Raw genomic sequence first — 21,472 nt, 5'->3', positions numbered from 1 at the left:
CACACCCATTAACTCCAGCTTCTGTCCTACTTTTCTACTGAAATTACAGACAGGTCCTCAGAGAACCCTTGACGGTACAGCCTTTTGGGGCCTCATGCTCTCACTCTAGTCACTGTTGACACTGTGAGGCACTTCCATTCTCTAGTGAGCGAGCATCTGCTTTTATGGTTTTCTGATATCCATTAAACCCGGTGATGGGGCTTCTGATTTCCCCTGTTCAGTCTCTTTCCCTGGCTCTGTCAACTCAACACTGGTGCTCCTCTTGTTACCAGCAATCTTCCCATCGGCTTCGCTTAGGTAAGCTCTTCTACTTCAGTGGCTTCAAGAAGGCCTGATCATTAGCTCCAAGCCTGTCCACTCTCCTTGGTTCCAGCCTAGATGTCTTTACAGCCACCTCAAAGTCAGCATATTCAAACAGTTCAATGTCTTGCCAATTCCAGGGAATTTCCCCATCAACACTGTAAAGGGGTTAAGGGGTTCCCTTTTCTCCACATCTGCATCATGACCAACATTTGTTATTTGCAGACTTTTTTTTTTTTTTGTCTTTTGTCTTTTTAGGGTGATACCCGCAGCACATAGAGGTTCTCAGGCCAGGGGTCTAGCAGAGCTGCAGCTGCTGGCCTATACCACAGCCACGGCAACCCCAGATCTGACTGCGTCTGTGACCTACACCACAGCTCACGGCAATGCAGGATCCTTAACCCACTTAGCAACACCTGGAATTGAACCCATGTCTTCATGGATACCAGTTGGGTTCGTTAACCACTGAGCTGTGACAGGAACTCCTATATGTAGATCTTTTGACTATAGCCATTCTGACAAATGAGAGATGAGATCTTGTTTTAGATTTTTTATTTCTCTAATAATTGGTAATTCTGAACATCTTTTCATGTACCTGTTAGCCATCTGTATGTCATCTTTGGAAAAATGTCTTTTTAGGCCTTCTCATTTTTTGATTGGGCTATTTTTTTCAATATTAAGTTATATGAGCTGTTTATATATTTTGGATATTAGCTTCTTATCAGTCATATCATTTGCAAACATTTTCCCCCATTCAGTAGGCTTTCTTTTTTTTGTTGATGGTTTCTTTTGCTGTACAAAAGCCTTTAATTTAAATCAGGTTCTATTTGCCCCCCCCTTTTTTGGGCCACACTAGCAGCATATGGAATTTCCCAGGCGAGGGGATGAATCAGAGCTACAGCTGCTGGCCTACACCACAGCCACAGCAATGGCTGATCCCAGCCGCATCTGCAACCTACACCGCAGCTTGGGGCAATGTCGGATCCTTAACCCACTGTGCAAGGCCAGGGATTGAACCTGCATCTTCCTGGATACTAGTCAGGTTTGTTTCTGCAGTCACAACAGGAATTCCCCACTTGTTTATTTTTGTTTTATTTCTTTTGCTTTAGGACACAGATCCAAAAAATATTGCCATGATTTATGTCAAATATTTACTGATCTCTCACCATGTGTCAAGCAGCATAACAACCATAATAACACTTTATAATAAATCCAAATTATTTTCACTTTAGTAAAATATTGAAAAAACATATACATTTAAAAAGCCTACTTCTAGAAGAAAATCTACAACTTAAATATTATAAGAACATTAAAAAGGCCATAATGGCCGGATTTATTGATGATTCAGCTAGTATTCTGTCTTCAAAGGTAATCCCAAATAAATAGGATAATAGGGTTATCCTTCACCTGGGATTTTAAACTCATTAGCTTCCCTTAACATCCTATTATGATTCTGGCATTCATAAATTTATCATCTAAATCCATAGTTGAACTATTTATATTTTTAGGCTATTTCACTTACAAGGGTATGAAATCAAACAAGTTATGAAGATCGTACATTCTTTAATTTTTTCTAAAACAACTGCTTTCAGTCTTTATGAACTATGCCCTCTTTCCTCTTGTCTTTCCAGAGATGTATCTATTTTCCATCTATTAAATATAAGCAGAATAGTCCTTATTTAAAAGGCAGAACTTCTGACTAGATTTTTTTTTAAATGCGACTATAGGTAGTTGGCAAGAGGCACATGTAAACACAAGGAAGCAGAAAAATGGAAAGTCACTGAATGAAAGAAAGATGTACCAGTCACACCAAACTAGAAGAAAGGTACTTATACAATATCAAATAACACAGGCTGAGCCAAAAAATATGATTAAGTAGCTAAAACAATTTTATATTTGTATGCATACAGCTAAGTCTCTAAATATATAAAGCAAAAATTGACAGAATGTGAGGAGAAACAAGCAATTCCACTATCATAGTATCAATTTTTAGGAACTGATAAATTAAGAAGATAAAAGTCAAAAGGAATATAGAAGAGTTGAAGAAGATATCTTAAAAATCTTGATTTAATGGGACAGAATACAGACTACACTGCATTAAACAAGAGGATGCACTCAGGACATTAAGTTTTTCTCATACATTATTAGCCTTAACAAGTTTCCAAAATTGTTTTCATACATACCATGATGCAATTAAGGTTAAAAAAGCATGTCAGTCTCATACAGCTCTTCAAGAAAACAGAAAATGACATAAGTCCTACTTCATTGTATGAGGTTAGGAGAATTCCTTGATTCCAAAACCAGAAAAGGATGATATAAAAAAGGAAAAGTACAAAGCAATCTTATTCAAGCCTAGGCTCAAATATCCTAAAATGTATATGAGAAAAACTGAATCTAGTTCAGTATAAAAGATTGTGGCTCAGTGGTAACAAACCCAACTAGTGTCCATGAGGATTTGGGTTCAATTCCTGATTCTGCTCAGTGGGTTAAGGATCTGACATTGCTAAGGTTGAGGATCTGAGCTGCAGTGTAGGTTGCAGATGCAGCTCAAATCTGGTGTTGCTGTGGCTGTGGTGTAGGCCTGCAGCTTCAGCTGCAATTCGACCCCTAGCCTCGAAATTTCCATATGCCATGGGTGCAACCCTAAAAACGAAAAAAAAAAGATATAAATTATATATATAATCTGTTATGACTGATGAGGACTTATTCTAGAACTCCGAGGTTGACTTAAAATTATAAAATTGATTAACATAAGTACCATACTAATAAATTAAAGAAAAATGGGTATGATTCCAGTAGATGCAGAAAAATCAATATCAATTTGTGGGGGCTTCATTTTGAATTAAGGGAACTAGAATTACAAGAGAATTTTCTAAACCTGATAAAGAGCATTTACAAAATAAAACTCATGAGAAGCATCACAATTAACTGTGAAATGTTGACATCCTTCACTTTAAGAGCAGGAAACAAAAAACAGAATGCTTATTATCTTTGGAGACGCTAGGAGATGTCCTGGGTTGCAGGAAAGGCAGGTGCACATGACAGATGAGTCAGAGAGATTCTTGGGGAGCCATTCTGAAGCAGCACCATAATATTACTGAGGTGCTAAAACATAATTGAAAATGCATCCAGAAGGAAAATCAATTACATATTTATTAGAATTCTTCTCAGTGAGATTACATATGTAGGTTGAAGGAATACTTAACCCTCCTGCAATTGACAGCAGAACTCCAGGGGACCTGCCTGAGAAACTCAGATGGTCACGAAACTACCTTCTAGTGACAGTGGGACACCAGAATTACAAGGAACACAGATGGAGAGTGGGGTGCAGTGGACAATCTCGGACAATCAAGGAGGGACTGAGCTTCTACTAATAACAATCTTAATCTTCTATTACACCCAAATGTTGTGCTTGGTACCATCTCTGGATAAGTGTTTAAAGATAACTAAAGAATACTGAGTTCAAATCATTAGCCTGCCCAGGGGCACTCATGTGTTTTGGTGTGGTTTCTGTGAGCAGAAGCAGAGTGATGAGAAAGCAGGACTTAGAGACTGCTGGGAAAGATAAGGCTAGTGAGGTAGGGACAGCTGAGAAGACGAAGATGGGTCAAAACGAGAACTTGTTTTAGGAAGACTAGATCTACAAGCCACACGATGGGTGGACTGGAATGGAAGGAAAAGAGGACAAGAGAGGGATTGTTCTAGGACACAGGAGAACTAGGGCAAAAGGGAAAGGGACGGGACAAAATATTATGGCTTTTCAACTGTTTTTACATTTATTTTATTCATTGATTTCTTCATTTTTGATTTATAATATTTTATTATATCCTATTCTTAGATTTTTCTTTTCCAAGCTAAATAATGCTATTTTCATATAGAATTTAAAAATTATTTTAAATGTCACTGTCTAGAACTTGTAAAGTCTCTCCCCAACCCCTTTTTTTGGCCTTGCCCTTGGCTTGCACAAGTTCCCAGGCCAGGGATCGAACCTGAGCCACAGCACTGACAATGTCACGAGACCACTAGGAAACTCCAGTAAAGTCCCCTTTTTAAAAATGGAGATTCAAAAAAATAAAAATAAATAAATAAATAAAAATGGAGATCGAGTGTAGAGAATACAAAGTCAATGTTTTGCAAAAGGGTAGAGAAACCTCTTTTGTTTTCTTTCCTATAGAGGATGTTATTGTTTGTTTTGCCCTCCCCCATTAAAGCACCTTGGTCCAATATTTTTTGTGGTAAAATTTTAACTGGTGAGATATAATCAATGCACATTAAAGAAAGGTTTTTTTAAAATTATTTTTTACTCTAGATATGTTACTTTCACTGAGGCTCACCTACTTATACTATGTCATCAAATAAGATACTATCAGTAAGACATAACATAGGGGATTGATTGGCCTAAAGAACTCTTACCTCTTGATTGGCTGAATTCAGCTTGTCTTTCATTTCTTCCTTCAGGTTTTCTAGCTCTTGTTGAAGCTGATTTTTATCCTCTTCCAGGTTTAGTTTCTCCTTTTTATATTGTTCCTCCAATTCCTTAAGAAAAAGAAATTTTTAAGAATTAACAGGAGTTCCCATTGTGGCTCAGTGGGTTAAGAACCTGACATAATCTCCATGAGGATGCAGATTCCATCCGTGGCCTTGCTCAGTGGGTTAAGGGTCTGGTGTTGCTGCAAGTGGCAGTGTAGGTCACAGGGCAGCTTGGATCTGGTGTTGCCATGGCTGTGGCATAGGCCTGCAGCTGCAGATCCAATTTGACTCCTGCCTGGGAACTTCCATATGCCAAGGGTGTGGCCATAAAGAGGAAAGAAAAAAATTAACAAAACTGCAAATATTGTGTAGTTCAAAGACTCCAAGAAAAAGACTATTCTGTTTCATATTTCATGCTTTGCTTTTCAAATTAGCCTTACCCTTAATTATAGTCTGCAAGAAACCCAGCTCAAGCTTCTAAGAGTCCTCTCACACAGAACTCTCCAGCAAGTTGGGACAATGTGTATAAAAATGTTGTCATCTAGGAAAGCTCATGAAGGACTTAGCGCCAGGTTTCTTACTGGGCACTGGCCACATAGATACCCCTGACTAGCATGCACAAAAATTCCAAAGATCAATAAGGAAAGTATAGGTTCAGCATAAACCATATTGTTTGCCTACATAATTTAGGCCCAGTGAGCCACTCTTACCAGGGAGTGGTGGGAACACTCCTAAAATTCAAGTTCCAGATACCAGCCAAGGGCCAGCCTTGCACAATGTTTTCTAAGGATGGCAGTTTCAGGTCTGATGTGTTATCTCTTTTCTGCATGGGCTCTGTATATTCACATCCTTTTTGGTAACTAAGTAACAAGGAATGGTGAAGTTATCTTTAGCTAAATGTTCTTTAAAAGATAATTGACAGTGGAGAAAGACTATTTGGAAGGAGGCTAGTTTTAGCTTAGGCTCAGACATGAGCTATCTGGGCAAGAAAGGCATGAAGGAGCAAGTGATAAGTGATTTTGAGAAAAGACAAGTGTAGAGATGAGGCTATCACAAGAGGTTTTGTCTATGTTCACATAATGCAAATTCAAGTCATCTATCTCACGGCAACCAACAAGAGCTTGTAAGAAATGTAAACAGTGAAAGTAGATTTTCAAGGAACTCAGCAACTGAAATTTAATGGGTCAGGGGATGATTAGGAGTGTAGTAATGAGGCAAAAATTATATTGATGAAAGATGCCTTGATTCTAGCACTTAGAGCTTAGTATAAAGGGATAAAGAGAGGCAAAAGGCACCTGCAACTTAAATATTCTAATAAGAAAAGAGGAGCCTAAGGTGAAAATGGAATGTAGATATAAAAAAGAATAAGGAAGAATAGCTATAGGGGAGATTACTGAAGCTACAGTTACCACTAAACACTTTACTATAAAACTTGGAACAGGAGTTCCCATTGTGGTGTGGTGGAAAGGAATCTGACTAGTAACCATGAGGCTGGGGGTTTGATCTCTGGCCTCGCTCAGTGGGTTAAGGATCTGGCATTGCTGTGAGCTGTGGTGTAGGCCAGCAGCTATAGCTCCAAGCCTAGGAACTTCCATATGCCCATTCAGCCCTAAAAAGCAAAACAAAAACAAAAGCCTGGAACTGAGTCGGTAAGCATGCACACGCACATGAAATCAAAGCTGGAGGGACTGGTCCTGGAATAGTGAGCTGGCATGGAGAAAACAACCACAACTTTGAGAAATAACATCATTAAGTTTTGTCTTTAAACCCACAGCAAATATAACGCTCAATGGTGAAAAGCCGAAAGCCTTCCCACTAAAATCTGGAACAAGGCAAGGATGCACACTCTCACTACTTTTATTCAACATAGTATTGGAAGTCCTAGCCACAACAATCAGACAAACAAAAGAAATTAAAGGTATCCAAACTGGAAGAGAAGAGGTAAACTATCACAGTAGGCAAATAACATGATACTATATATAGAAAACCCCAAGGACTCAACTAAAAAACTACTTGAACTGATCAACAAATTCAGCAAAGTATCAGGATATAAGATTAACATTCAGAAATCAGTCACATTTCTGTATACTAACAATGAGATATTAGAAAAGGAATACAAAAATACAATACCTTTTAAAATTGCACCCCCAAAAAATCAAATACCTGGGAATAAACCTGACCAAGAAGATGAAAGCTTATATGCTGAGAACTATAAAACATTCATCAAGGAAGTTCAAGAGGATTCAAAGAAATGGAAAGATATTCCATGTTCCTGGGTAGGAAAAATTAATATTGTGAAAATGGTCATACTACCCAAGTAATCTACAGTTTCAATGCAATCCCTATCAAATTACTTATGACATTTTTCACAGAACTAGAACAAACAATCCAAAAATTTATATGGAACCACAAAAGACCTAGAATCGCCAAAACAATCCTGAAGAACAAAAACCAAGCAGAAGGCATAACTCTCCCAGACTTCAGGCAATATTATGAAGCTATAATAATCAAGATAGTGTGGGACTGGTATCAAAGCAGACATACAGACCAATGGAACAGAATAGAGAACCTAGAAATAAACCCAGACACCTATGGTCAATTAATCTTCAACAAAGGAGGTAAGACTATAAAATAGGAAAAAGACAGTCTTTTCAGCAAATGGTGCTGGGAAAACCAGACATCCGCATGTAAATCAATGAACCTGGAACACATTCTCACACCATGCACAAATATAAACTCAAAATGGCTTAAAGACTTAAACATAAAGACAAGATACCATCAAACTCCTGGAAGAGAACATAGGCAAAACATTCTCTGATATCAACCTTCCAAATGTTTATCAGGTCAGTCTCCCAAAGTAACAGAAATAAAAACAAAAATAAACAAATGGGACCTAATTGAACTGATAAACTTTTGCACAGCAAAAGAAACCATCAAAAAAACCAAAAAGACAACTTATAGAATGGGGGAAAATAGTTTCAAATGATGAAACTGACAAGGGCTTAATCTCTAAAACATACAAACAACTTATACAACCTCAACAGCAAAAAAAGGCCAACAACCCAATTGAAAAAAAGGGCAAAAGACCTAAACAGACATTTCTCCAAAGAAGATATACAGATGGCAACAAGTACATGAAAAAATGCTCAACATCACTGATTATTACGCAAATCAAAACTACCATGAGGTACCACCTCACACCAGTCAGGATGGCCATCATTAATAAGTCCGCAAATAACAAATGGTGGAGAGAGTGTGGAGAAAAGGTAACCCTCCAGTACTGTTGATGGGAATGTAAATTGGTACAACCACTATGGAAAACAGTAGGAGGTACCTCAGAAAACTAGACATACAACTACCACATGACCCAGCAATCCCACTCTTGGGCATACATCCGGACAAAACTTTCTTTGAAAAAGACACATGCACCCGTATGTTCATTGCAGCACCATTCACAATAGCCAAGATATAGAAACAACTTAAACGTCCATTGACAGATGATTGGATTAGGAAGATGTGGTACATACACACAAAGGAATACTACTCAGCCATCAAAAAGAACAAAATAATGCCATTTGCAGCAACATGGATGGAACTAGAGACTCTCATGCTAATTACAGTACATCAGAAAGAGAAAGACAAATACCATATGATATCACTTATATCTGGCATCTAATATCCAGCACAAATGAACCTTTCCACAGAAAAGAAACTCATGGACTTAGAGAACAGACTTGTGGTTGTCAAGAGGGAGGGGGAAGGAGTGAGAGGGACTGGGAATTTGGGGTTAATAGATGCAAACTATTGCCTTTGGAATGGATAAGGCTGGGAACTATGGTCACTTGTGATGGAGCATGATAATGTGAGAAAATAGAATGTATACACGTATGTGTGACTGGGTCACCTTGCTGTACAGTAGAAAATTGACAGAACACTGTAAATCAGCTATAATGGAAAAAATAAAAATCATTATAAAAAAATAAAATTGTGCAGGTCCACTTAAAAAAGGTTTTGTCTTTAGCTATATAAACATATAACAGTACGTTTAAATAGAAATATCATTCTAAAAGGAATTTTCATTTTAATTTTTTTTTGGAGGGGGCCGCCCCTGCAGCAACATGGAGGTTCCCAGGCTAGGGGTCCAATCCGAGCTGTAGCCTCTGGCCTAAGCCACAGCCACAGCCACGTCAGATCCGAGTCACGTCTGCGACCTACACCACAACTCACAGCAATGCTGGATCCTTAACCCAATGAGCGAGGCCCGGGATCAAATCTGCAACCTCATGGTTCCTAGATGGATTTGTTTCCACTGTGCCACGATAAGAACTCCTCATTTGAATTTTTAATTAAGTTTGGGTGTTGAATATTTTCTCAACTAGTTCTCAGAAAAGGAAGTGACAACAAAGAGGCAGAAGATCTCAATTCACATCTCACCTCTTCTATTTATTAGGTTTGTGGTTCTGAGTAAATCATCTAGGTTTACTAAGTCTGTTTCACAATCTCTGTAATAAAAATGACAATCTCCGAGACATAAATAATAAGGAATACGTAGGAAAGCTTTTAGTAAACTATAAAGTGCTATTTGTATAACAACCATAATTAATACATGCCTACATGATGTGGTGGTTAAAAATGCCTTCAGGTTTGATATTCAAGACCTGAATTCAAGGCCTGACAGATTTTTACTTATTGCATGTGTTTGAGCAAATGTTTAACCTCCCTCCTTTTTGTAAAATGAGTTAACAGTCAAACCAATAGCAATGCTACAAGAATTAAATAAAGAAATAAATGTACAAAATCACCGCAGTGGAAATACTAGGAGTAAGAAATACTAGTAAGAAAATACTAGGAGTTCCAATCATGGTGCAGTGAAAATGAATCTGACTAGCATCCATGAGTACGCAGGTTTGATCCCTGGCCTCACTCAGTGGGTTAAGGATCCAGCATTGCTGTGAACTATAGTGTAGGTTGCAAAGGTGGCTCGGATCTGGCATTGCTGTGGCTGTGGCATAGGCTGGCAGATACAGCTCTGATTGGACCCCTAGCCTGGGAACCTCCATATACCTCGGGTGCAGCCCTAAAAAGACCAAAGAAAAAATACTGATAACTAATATTTATTTATCACTATATGCTCAGACATGTCTGGGCTCCTAACACTTTATCTCACTTAACACTCACAAGGATATTATAACATGGATCTTCTCTTCATCTCTCAAATAAGGAGCCTGAGGCATAGCATTGCTGGCCCCAGATTAAGCAGCTAATAAGCTAAGAGCTCAGTGTAAAGCCCCAATCTGTCAGACACCTTGCTTTTTCTCCTATATAATTACTGTCTGTTATGCATTACTATTAGCAAGCTGATTACTTGATGATTGATGGTAAAACAAAACAAAACAAAACAAATCATCTTCCCAGAAAGAAAACTGTCTACAGGAGGATAAGTGCTTTGGCTAGTGAGGCTTCCTGAGGAGCACACCTATGTTGCTGCCTCACGAAAAGGCAGCTCAGGATCATGGGAGTGTTTCTGTTACACCTTACACAAAGTAGAAAGGGCTCATATTAATTTAACAAACTACATTGCATATAACTACTTTTATGTATGTTACTCTTTGAACCTAGATTTACAGAGTGATCACAGGACAGTAGCTGGATCGCTGTAGAAACCCCACCAATTTAGAATGCAATGTTAAGTTGAATTTTTACTCACCATTTGCAGCTTTTTCTTATCCCGAATTACATTACTGTGGACAGCCTCAATTGCCATATGGTGCTTCCAAGCTAATTCTTCCAAAGTCTTAGAATGGGCCTCATTTAATTGAGCCATCTCCCCTTCCAGTCTATTTTGCAGGTTTTTTAGCTCCATCTCATAATATTCTTGCTGGGTTTTCTTTGCCTCATTTACTTTCTAAAATTGAAAAAAAAATAAAGATCAATAATTGGCATCTGCTTTTTTTCCATTACTGCTATTAGTATTTTGAACACTCAGTAAAAAGGTAAACTTGCATGACCCGAGTGCTACAGGATTTAGACTATGGTACATAAGAATTCATCATTGGTGTTCTCAGAAAATCACACGGTAGCACAGGCAAAGTGAGAAATTTTAAGACAAATGATAAAATACACTATTATTAGGTTTGAACCAAGTGTGAGCAAGCACATCTGCAAGCTTTAGAGAAAAAGGCCTCCCATGTTTTTAAAGTTGCACACAAAACAGCTTACCAACTTACCCACTCAAATGATCTTATTAGTCACAATTTTACTGAACATCTTATATGCCTTTCATTTAAATTTATTTTTATTAAAGTATAGTTGATTTACAATGTTGTGCCAATTTCTGTGGTATAGCAAAGTGATCCAGTTACACACACACACACATATATATATACATACATTCCCTTTCTTATATTATCTTCCATCATGGTCTATCCCAAGATTATACACCTTTTATGCATTCACAGTCTAAAGATGAAAAAGTCAAAAGACAGTGGCAATATAATGTTCTAAGTTCTATGTTTTAAGTTCTATGAAGGTAGTATACATTGCATGTTGTGAGAGTGTACAGGAAAGGAGATGTGGAATGTTTGTGTATGAGAGAGAACAAGAGAGAGTGAGAGAGAGAGCAAGAGAGGGGGAGGGAGATAAAATAAGGCTTTCCAGAAGAGAAAATGTCTGAGCTGATGATAGTGACACATTCTCATTTAATTCTCACAAGTCCATCAGGAAACCAGAGAGGAGAAAATTTCAAACCTAGATTTGATGTCAAAAGCCCGCCTGGATAAACACTTCCAGCATTTTGAAAGCTGAGAAGCAGTTGACCCGGCAGTGAAGTTAGGGAGGCGGGAAGCTCAGGGGGCTGAGCAGTGTGGCTGGAACATAGGGATGCAAGGCTGGGAGTGGTGAGGGATGGGGCTCAAAGGCAGGCAGGGGTCAGATGATGACAAGGGCTCTTTCATACTAAGGATGCTGGATTTTATTCTGATGAGAATGAGAAATCACTGAAATTTAAGTAACTGATATCTGTCTAAAACATGCTTGCTGTTTAAGCCATTCAGGCTATGTGGTTTTATTACAGCTGCCCCAGCAAACTAGTCAACTTGTCATGGGGAAGATGTAGAAAAGAAACAAAGAAAGGAAGAACTTTGGGAAGCACCTGAATGTAGGGAGGAGGAGGAGAAGGAGAGAGGCCGGTGAGGGACTGAGGGATTAGGGGAGGAGGAGGGCCAGGAGCACCACGGAGGCCTGTGGGGAGAAGTGTTACAAGGAGGGAGGGCAACTGGTGTGAGTGCTGCTGAGAAAATGGGCACAGCTTTTGGGTGTGGTGGTTGTGTTGTCATGGGTGCCATCGAATCCAGTTCAACAGAGCAGGAGAGGGGAAGCCGGACTGAAAGGAGGAAAGCTCTAGAAGACTCTCAGAGGTCAACACACCTCCTCTGGGTCACTGATGCCTCCCAGGTGGGCAGGGCCATCCTGCTGTCTAGCCTCTACAACAGCTGCTGTCTGCCTCCCCGGCTCTGCCTGCAGGTTCCAAGAACTACCCAGGTGGAGATGAAAGGTCCTCATGACGTAGGAAGCAGCACAGGGTGGAGGTGGAGGACACGGGTTTTGGAGTCTCACAAACCTGGGTTTAAGTTCCAGTTCTGCCATTTATTAGCCATGTGACTGTGACATTCATTAGCCATGTGACTGTGACATTTATTAGCCATGGGACATCCACAAGCCTCAGTTTCTCTATGTGAAATGGGAATGATAAGGCAGAATCCATTTTACAGAGTTGCTGAAGATGAGATAAGCTGCCCCAAAATATTTAGCAACATATCTGGCCCACAGTAAATATTTTACAGTTGTTAGCAATTATTTTACATAAGAGATTATAATTATTCCCAAGGCCCAATGAGGGAAGAAAAGCCCTAAGGAAGATTCTTGAATATAAGGTACTGGACTTTCTTTCCTTTCAAAGGCAGAGGTGTAGATAGAGAAAACAAACCCCTAGCCTTGTCCCTTCTTCCCTGGGAGAGCCTGGGTCTCAGCTCTTCCTTTCCAGCCTCCCCTACAGGTTTCAGGGGTGCTGGGGTTCAGAGCTCAGAGCAGTGTTCTAGGGCTGGATCCCAACCCTTCTTCTAGCTCTCTCTGACTTGGGGGCCCCAGAATCCAGAGCCCCTACTTGAATACTTGAAAGAAACATTTTTAAGGGTCTTTTAAAAAGACCATCACCTCCAGGTCTTTTCATTTCACAGCTCAGACATGACGTCCCTCTTCTTGTAGATCACAGCTTCCATCTATAACACTGTACGGGTTAGGGTTCAATCAGAAAAGCAAGGAAAGAAAGAAGGAAGTGATGATGAGGAACAGAGAGGCCATCGGGCAGGGTGGGCGGGAATTCCTGGGCATGGCTGAAACTGCTGCCCACAGTCAGAATTTCTTCAGTTTAAAAAGTAATTATCTTGGCAGTAGGCTAGTGAGCTGACTGAAGGCAGGGAGAGTGGAGGTGTCTAAATCTGGGATATGAAAATGGATAGGAAGAGGAGAGGATAGAATAAAAATACATTAAGGGAGCAGAACTTAAGAGAACTTGGGAAAAGATAAGGGGGTTAAGAAAAGGGTAATAGCGAATGTCTCCTAGGTTTCTGATTTACCAAACTAGATAGACTATAGGGCTATTGGTTGAAAAAAGGACTAAAGGAAATATGCTATTTTGTGGGGAGAAAATTTCAGGCATGTTGATTTGACACGTTTATGAGAAACAAAGATATCTAGTGGGAGTGAGATACACAGGACTCAAGTTCAGGGAAGGACCTGGCCTAGAGGGACAGCTTGAGGAGCTCTCCTTGAACAAGCGACAGCTGATGTTACTGCAATGGAGGCACTTGTGGACTGAGATGAGAATTCGAGAGGAGCATCCAAGGTAAGGATGCAGGGCAGAGAAAGAAAGCTCCCAAACAAGACTGCAGGGTCAGGAGACAGGAGGAAAGTGTGCGAGAACCAAAGAGAGATGCTGAAAGCCAGAGAAGAGTCAGTACCACAGTAAGACCAGGGCCACCAAGTCCAGCAACCCAGATGTTACCAGAGGCTGAGCCCGATGCTGAGTCTATGGAGTGGTGACAAGGGAAACCAGCTCACACTGGGGTAGTGGGATGAATGGAAGGTGAGTAATGGCAGGGAGACCAGACATATTCAATACACTCAGCTTCAAGAGAAGGAGGAAGAGTGTCCCAAATTCCCAGCTGGTATTGTAGATTGTAGATCTACACTGTATTGTAGATATGGGAAAATTGGAATAAATATTCAGTAATTACTCTACACGTGACATGTCTTATTTTTTTAATTCAGAAATTCAGTACACTGGCATATGAATTTTCAGAGGTTGATTCTTGTCATCTTTTTTGGTTTTAGAGACATTTCCTAGGTGAATGTACAAGAACATTTCCTAGGTGAATGTTCCATCACTAGAAAAACAAACATATTGGCACAACACTGTACACCAATTATACTTTAATAAAAAAAATACATAAAAAAGAAAGCTTGATTTTATCAGTTAGTTTGACAGCATCAAAGAAACTCTGCATATTTCATTTTGCTTAATAAAAAAAAAGAAAAAAAGAAAAACAAATATGCTTAACCATAACAGACATTTCATTGAAATAAAGGTTTCTTCAGTTTTTGGCATGAAATAAGTTGAAATGTTCTAACTTTTTATATTATAAATTGTTATTGACAATATTTTGAACATATACACAATATGAAGTAGTCCAGCTTTGTACCTTTTCCCTTTAAAAGAAAACCAAAAAATCACTAGACTGTTATTGTGGAATAGAAGTAAACATTCTAAATAAATCATATCTGAAAAAGAGTAAAACTGAACTTTTCTTCCTTTCTTTGGTGGAGGCTGTGGCGTCCTCCACTGCTCCTTACCTTCTCCAGTTCCAAAATCTGCTGCTTCTGCTCTTCATCCAGACTCTGGGTTTTGCTTTGCAAAAAAGCTCTTTCTTCTTCAAGCTGAGATAATCTCTCATTGGCCTTCGATTTTTCTGATTCTAGATCTTTAATTGTAACCTCCTGGGTCATTTGAGTTGCTTGAAGCATTCCAATATGACCTACTCCCCCAAAATAAAACCCCAGTTTAAAATCTGTTACATTGTGGTATAAAACAGATTCTAGTTAATGATACAATGTACTTAATACCTAAGTAAAAGCAATGGTCTATATGTACAAACAGTTCTTTGGTTTCTTCACTGTATAAAATAGAGATATTTACCACAAGAATACTTAACTATCTAAGAAGAATAACTTAAATTAGAAAGAAGTCCCTTCTCACATCACTGATGTTGGAGGACCACTCCAATCCTTTTTGAAGATTTCAAGTTATATAAGTTGGAGAAGCAGTTCCTTAAAACAAAGTAAGGAAAGATGCACTGACTGGCACTATGGCATTAAAATGAGTAATTTATTCTTTTCTAATCTCTTTCTCCCCCCAAATTCTAAGATAAAAAGGGAGAAAATGTATTCAGGAAGTAAAGAGGACAGGCAGCAGTTTGGTTGAAACTAAATTTGTTGTAGACAACAGAGTTCATAAAGAACCAAGGCAGAGTAATAAGAGACAGATAAGGACAGCAAGGTTATGAAAAACTAAAATAAATGACAACAGCAAAAAAGAAAAAAAAAGAAAAAAAGGGAGGGGCTGTATGAACAGAGCCAGAGAGATGAAAAGTGAGTGTGAGAAAAAAGCCTCAGGAGGCATGCGTTAGGATAGTGGTCCTCCAAGTGCCCTGGACCAGCAGCACCAGCAGCACCTGGGCCACCAGTCAGCAGTGAAGCTCACCCCAGACCTATGGAACCAGAGACCTGGGGTTGAGGCCCAGCAACTGTGGTTGCACAAGCCCTCCAGGTGGTTCTCACACAGGTTAAAGTTGCAAAGCTACTCCTTTCAGGGAAGGGGTATCTGGGATTCACCCATGAGCCAACCAATCAGATGACATCCTCATAGAACCTGTTCAAATGGCTTCCCCTTGGCTCACCAAACACCCGGGCAAAAATATCACTTCAGATTGGCATGGATACCCCCAACACACACACTAGTAAGGGCTATCAAGTGAGTACATCAGCCATGGCAGGATGGGCAACCCAGCTTTAGCTTAAAATGAAATGAGGCTGCTGCTAATTTAAATATTTCCACTAATTTAAGTATTTTTAAATATTTTAAAGTATTTTTGAATATTTAAAGTATTTTAAATGTTTCAAAAGGAAAAAGCCTCAGTGTTTTTCTTTTAATGACTGACTTTATTGGTTCTCTAAAACCTATAACTTAATTTTTCCTATAGAAATGTATTCCTAAAAATAAGTTATCATTTGTTTATTTTATGATTAATTAATACCATAATAGAATCCTTAAATATACTTAGAGTCTAAATATAATTTCAAAATATGAGAAGAGAAGGTTAATTTTATCTTGAATTAATATTTAAGTGTGGCTGTTAGCTGGGGAATACACCAAGAACTGTGGTCAGACATACTAGCTTTGAGGACAAGATCTGAAGCTTGCTGTTGTAAACGTTCTCTGGCTGCTGCCAGCTCACTTTCCACTTCCTTGTGCCTGCTTAATAAGGCCATTTCTCCCTCCTTGGCATCATCAAGCTGTTTCTGAAGAACCTAAGAAAGATTGAATAGCCATTATTAATATGCAAGAATGATGCTAAGGTAATAATTCATTTAAACTACCAGCAGTAACTTTCTCTTATTCAAAAGTCACAATTAACAATGCCTAGTTTTGAAGCTGTATTAGTGATAACCTGTTATCTTCATAAGGCATATGACTCAATCATGAAAGCCTACTCCACCCTCCCTAATATATTTAAATGCTCCATGATATTAAAAACACAGCTGTAAAATTTCCTATGCCAATAAAACAAAGAGGCTTTCTGTAGAGAATTTTTGGCTTCTTTTCAGACTGGTGCCATACTCCTTTTTAATTCAGGTTTATAAAGCAATCTTAATTATTTGCTCAGTGTCTGGATATCAGCTGATGTGCAGACCATAATTAGTGAAGGAAAGGGAAAAGACATAATTAAACCCTAAGACCAATATTTCAACCTTCCCAAATCACTGTGAAAATATTCAAATATTCTTTAATATCCATAAACAACCTTTTCATGGAATTCCTGCTGTGGCTCAGGGGGTTTAAGAACCTGATTAATATCCATGAAGATGAGGGTTCAATCTCTAGCCTCACTCAGTGGGTTAAGGATCTGATTTAGCCTCGAGATGCAACACAGATCCCAGATGCTGCTGGATCTGGCATTGCTGTGGCTGTGGCTGTGGCATAGGCTGGGAGCTGCAGCTCTGATTCCACCCCTAGCTCTGGGAACTTCCATATGCTGTGGGTATGGCCCTAAAAAGAAAAACAAAAAGAAGAAAAGGAAAAGAAAATCCTTTCATAAACAATCAACAAAGTTTTGAGCTTATCTCTTGGGGTCTTTAATACCTGAAATTGGGAGTTCCCATTGTGGCTCAGCAGGTTACAAACCCAACACAGGCTTTATGAGGATGTGGGTTTGAACCCTGGCCTTGCTCAATGGGTTACAGACCCAGGATTGCCCCAAAATGCAGCATAGGTCATAGATGTGGCTCAGATCTGGTGTTGATGTGGCTGTGGCATAGGCCGCCAGTTGGAGCTCAGATTCAGCCCCTGGCATGGGAACCTCCATATGCCCTAGGTGCAGCCATTAAAATACATGGTGCAGCCATTAAAATATATGTATATGTATATGTATATATACACATATATATATCACACATTGATATATACATATCACACATTGATATATATATATATATACACACACACACATATATATACCATACATTGTAGGAAGTAACAGCTACAAGGTAGTAAAAATTATCTTTCCATTGATTTTCTCACAAAAGTAGAAAAAAAAGCAAAATGGATAAAAAAAAGTTAAAGTGGTCTAATCAGAAAGAAAAAGAGAAAACTGGAAAAAAAATCCATGTGTTGAAGGTAATATTCTTTACTCACCTGAACATTGTTCTCTGCTGTAACAAGTGCTAGCTGAAGCTTTTGGCATTTGTCACGAAGACTTCCAGCTTCATCCTGTACCATTTGCAACTCTGTCTTTAATTTTCCTATGGTTTTTCGTAAAATTGCTTCTTGTCCCTGAAACTCTTTTCTAAGATCTGCTTCCTTTTCTTTGCTAGCCTGGAGGCTTTCAGCTGTGAAAAGCTGTGACCTTTTCAAAGTATCTAGCTCATGTTCATAAAAGGACTGAGCTTTATGAAGCTTGCCTTCATAATCTTCAATTAGCTTTTTCCGCTCAAGCCTTAGCTCTTCCAGTGTCTGGTTTAGGGCCTCCACCTCCATTCTGTGCAGCTCCTCTGCTTTCTCCTGCCCCTTATTGACTGAGGCACTGTGATCCTGCTGTGACTTCAGCAGCTCTTGGATCTCCCGTCTGTGAGCAGTTCGCAAATCTTCCAACGCCAACCGTTTGTCTTTTTCAAACTGTACTTGGAGTTGTCCAAAACTCCGTAACCTTTCCTCAAACTTTCTTCTAATCTCTTCGACCTCTCTAGACATGGTTACGATGCGTTGGACATGCTGGGCTTCTGCACAAAGCTGCATGTCCTCAACTCTGTGCTTATAAGCTTCAAATTCTGCCAAAGCCGCCTGCTTCATTTTTATGTGATCTTCCAATGATGCTTCTAAAACTTGAATCTTTCTCTTAAGGTCTAACTCCTCTGTTACTCTGCTTTTATACTGCAATATTTTTTCTCTTGTCTCTGCAAGAATTTGTTGGATTTCCTCTTCATGAGCATCTTTGAGGGCTTGAATTGCAGATTCATGCTCATCGTTTTTAGTGTTCAAAGCATATATTACCTGCATGGTTTTAAGAAAAAAGGAGAAGAATTCAATAAACTATATTATTTTCTAGAAGTTAATTCTTTCATTTGCATTGATTTTTTTTCTATACACATAATATTGGCTACAGTAAATATCAAGGACTAAAACCTCATGCCTTGCTTTTATACTCATAGATTTACTTTAATTTTACTTTTGTACTCATAGATTTAAGTACACATAGATTAACTTTACTAAGCACAATCTTAAAATTTGCATTTGAAGACTTTTTAAGTAGGATTAAAGCATTCAAAATTAAGTATGTTTTCCTAGAAATGAAACAGTGATGAGGAAAGAGACAAAGGAGACCACCTGTTTTTTGAGAGCAGAGTTTGCTCTAGCCCAGTCCAGCTTCCTAGAGGCTGTGGTGGGATCAGGAGAAAAGCCTCATAGTAAGTCTCTGCCCTACCCAGGAGGCCTAGAGATGAAGGAGGCTTTGCATGAGCGGGAGATCCAGGCCCTGTGTCTTCCCAAAGGCCTCTTTCAACTGTTTTTAAAGCTAATGCTTTTCTTTTTTCTTAAATTTTTTATTACATTTTCCTTTCCTTTTTTTTTTTTTTTTTTTACACTGTACATCATGGGAACCCAGTTACACATACATGTATACGTAATTTTTAAACTGACAAGGTTTTGCACAGCAAAGGAAACCAAAAAGAAAACAAAAAGGCAACTTACAGAATGGGAGAAAATAGTTTCAAATGAGAAACTGACAAGGGCTTACTCTCTAGAATATACAAGCAACTTATACAACTCAACAGCAAAAAAGCCAATCAACCAATGGAAAAATGGGCAAAAGACCTGAATAGACATTTCTCCAAGGAAGATATACAGACAGCCAACAAGCACATGAAAAAATGCTCAACATCACTGATTATTAGAGAAATGCAAATCAAAACTACCATGAGACACCACCTCACACCAGTCAGAATGGCCATCATTAATAAGCTAATGCTTTTCATTCCCAAATGGTCTTACAAAATCCGATTAGCACTTTTGTGCTCACCAATCAAATCCTGTGATTTTACTCACTGCCTAATTTCCCCTCTGCCTCCAGGCAAGTCAGATTCCTAGAGCCAAAGAGTTCTGAGTACAGGTCTTTACTTTCATTTCAGTTCTGGAATTTTAAGGATTTCACTGAGATTTCCCCACCTTAATTCCAACAACAGCATCTTCTCTTTCCAGTAACACTCCCATTCCTTTTTTTTTTTTTTTTCTGCTTTTTAGGGCCATACCTGCGGCACATGGAGATTCCCAGGCTAGGGGTCTAATTGGAGCTACAGCTGCCGGTCTATACCACAACCACAGCAACGAAGATCCAAGCCATATCTGCGACCTACACCACAGCTCAGAGAAACGCCAGATCCTTAACCCACTGAGAGAGGCCAGGAATCAAACCCACAACCTCATGGTTCCTCACAGTTGGATTCCTTTCCATTGTGCCATGATGAGAACTCCACACTTCCATTATTGCATGTTCCTTGAGGTCTTCCATTGCACCACTGTGGTCAACCAACGATCTTCCTAACTATTACTTAAGGTTTAGAGATGTGCCCTTGTCATTCTGAAGCAAAAAGAAGTGAATACTACATACTTCAACAATCTAGAAGCTAAAAATCAGTGTCCTAGAACTTTACTCACTTTAATGTGATCTTACTCTGGCTTTAGAAATGAAGTTTGGCACCAAATGCTTTTGCAATTAAGATGCAAAACTGTTGCCCTCTTGTAGAGAACTTGTTTATGCAGCCTGAGCAACCAAGACAGACTACCTGCCTCTCCATAGATCCTGGTAACTGGAGGTCCTGCTGCTAAATCTAGGCTGCCACTTGCTAGCCAAGTGGCTACACCTGCAGAAGGAAGAATTCACACTGGAGATACCCCCCACAGGGGCTTTACTCTCTTCAAAAGGGGCTGTGTCTTCCAGATCCAGTCCCCTGTCCATATGCTTCTAGGTCTGCCACATCAGTTTTTTGTTTTTGTTTTTGTCTTTTGGGGGCCTTGCCCATGGCATATGGAGGTTCCCAAGCTGGGGGTCGAATCAGAGCTGTAGCAACTGGCCTACACCACAGCCCACAGCTACAGCCACAGCCACAGCAATGCCAGATCCAAGCCGTGTCTACAATCTACACCACAGCTCATGCCAGATCCTTAACCCACTGAGGGAGGCCAGGGATCAAACCTGTGTCCCCATAGATACTAGTCAGATTCATTTCCACTGAGCCACAATGGGAACCCCATGCTGTATGGATTTTGTGAGAGCAGGTATGAGATGTAATCATATAAAGGAAAAAGGATTAAGAGATGGCAAGATTGCATCTGTCTTACCACAACTACCCCTTTTCCTAGTAGGGCCACAGGAAAATACATGCACAGAAGGGAAATAAATGCTTGCTTAGTGTCTCTCTTTTTTGGTAAACCTAATTTCAAATTCTAAGTTCTGTGCCTAATAAGCTAACACAGATCGCCATGGAAGATTTTCATGTATACATTTAATTTTTTTTTCCAGTCACACTCATAGCATATAGAAGTTGCTGGGGCCAGGGACTGAATCCAAGCTGCGGCTGTGACTGATGTCACAGCTGCAGTAATTCTGGATCCTTCTTAACCCACTGCACCAGCCAGGGATCAAACCTACACCACCACAGAGACAACACAGATCATTAACCCACTGCACCACAGCGGGACCTCCTGCACATTTAATCTTAAAAGTAGCCCATAAGCAAGAAAGTTGGTTGGCTGCCTATTCCATTCCCTCAGGGTCACACCTGTCCACCACATCAATGCCAGAAAAGAATGGAAAGG

General features: G+C 39.4%; 1 protein-coding gene across 1 annotated transcript in view; it reads right to left on the bottom strand.

The window, feature by feature from the left end:
• Window positions 1–21,472, bottom strand: part of FAM184A (family with sequence similarity 184 member A) — a 108,135-nt gene that overhangs the window by 48,259 nt on the left and 38,404 nt on the right. Inside the window, exons 2-6 of the mRNA XM_047759581.1 lie at window positions 17,798–18,652; window positions 16,278–16,413; window positions 14,680–14,861; window positions 10,478–10,675; window positions 4,714–4,836 (exon numbers count right to left, since the gene is read on the bottom strand). Of these exons, the coding sequence (XP_047615537.1) occupies window positions 4,714–4,836; window positions 10,478–10,675; window positions 14,680–14,861; window positions 16,278–16,413; window positions 17,798–18,652 (1,494 nt within the window). The remainder of the gene's footprint in view (window positions 1–4,713; window positions 4,837–10,477; window positions 10,676–14,679; window positions 14,862–16,277; window positions 16,414–17,797; window positions 18,653–21,472) is intronic.

The sequence above is a fragment of the Phacochoerus africanus genome, chromosome 2 (genome assembly GCF_016906955.1).
Source record: "Phacochoerus africanus isolate WHEZ1 chromosome 2, ROS_Pafr_v1, whole genome shotgun sequence".
NCBI lineage: Eukaryota > Metazoa > Chordata > Mammalia > Artiodactyla > Suidae > Phacochoerus > Phacochoerus africanus.
Note: the sequence above shows the minus strand (reverse complement) of the source record. Positions and strands in the feature narration are given on the sequence as shown.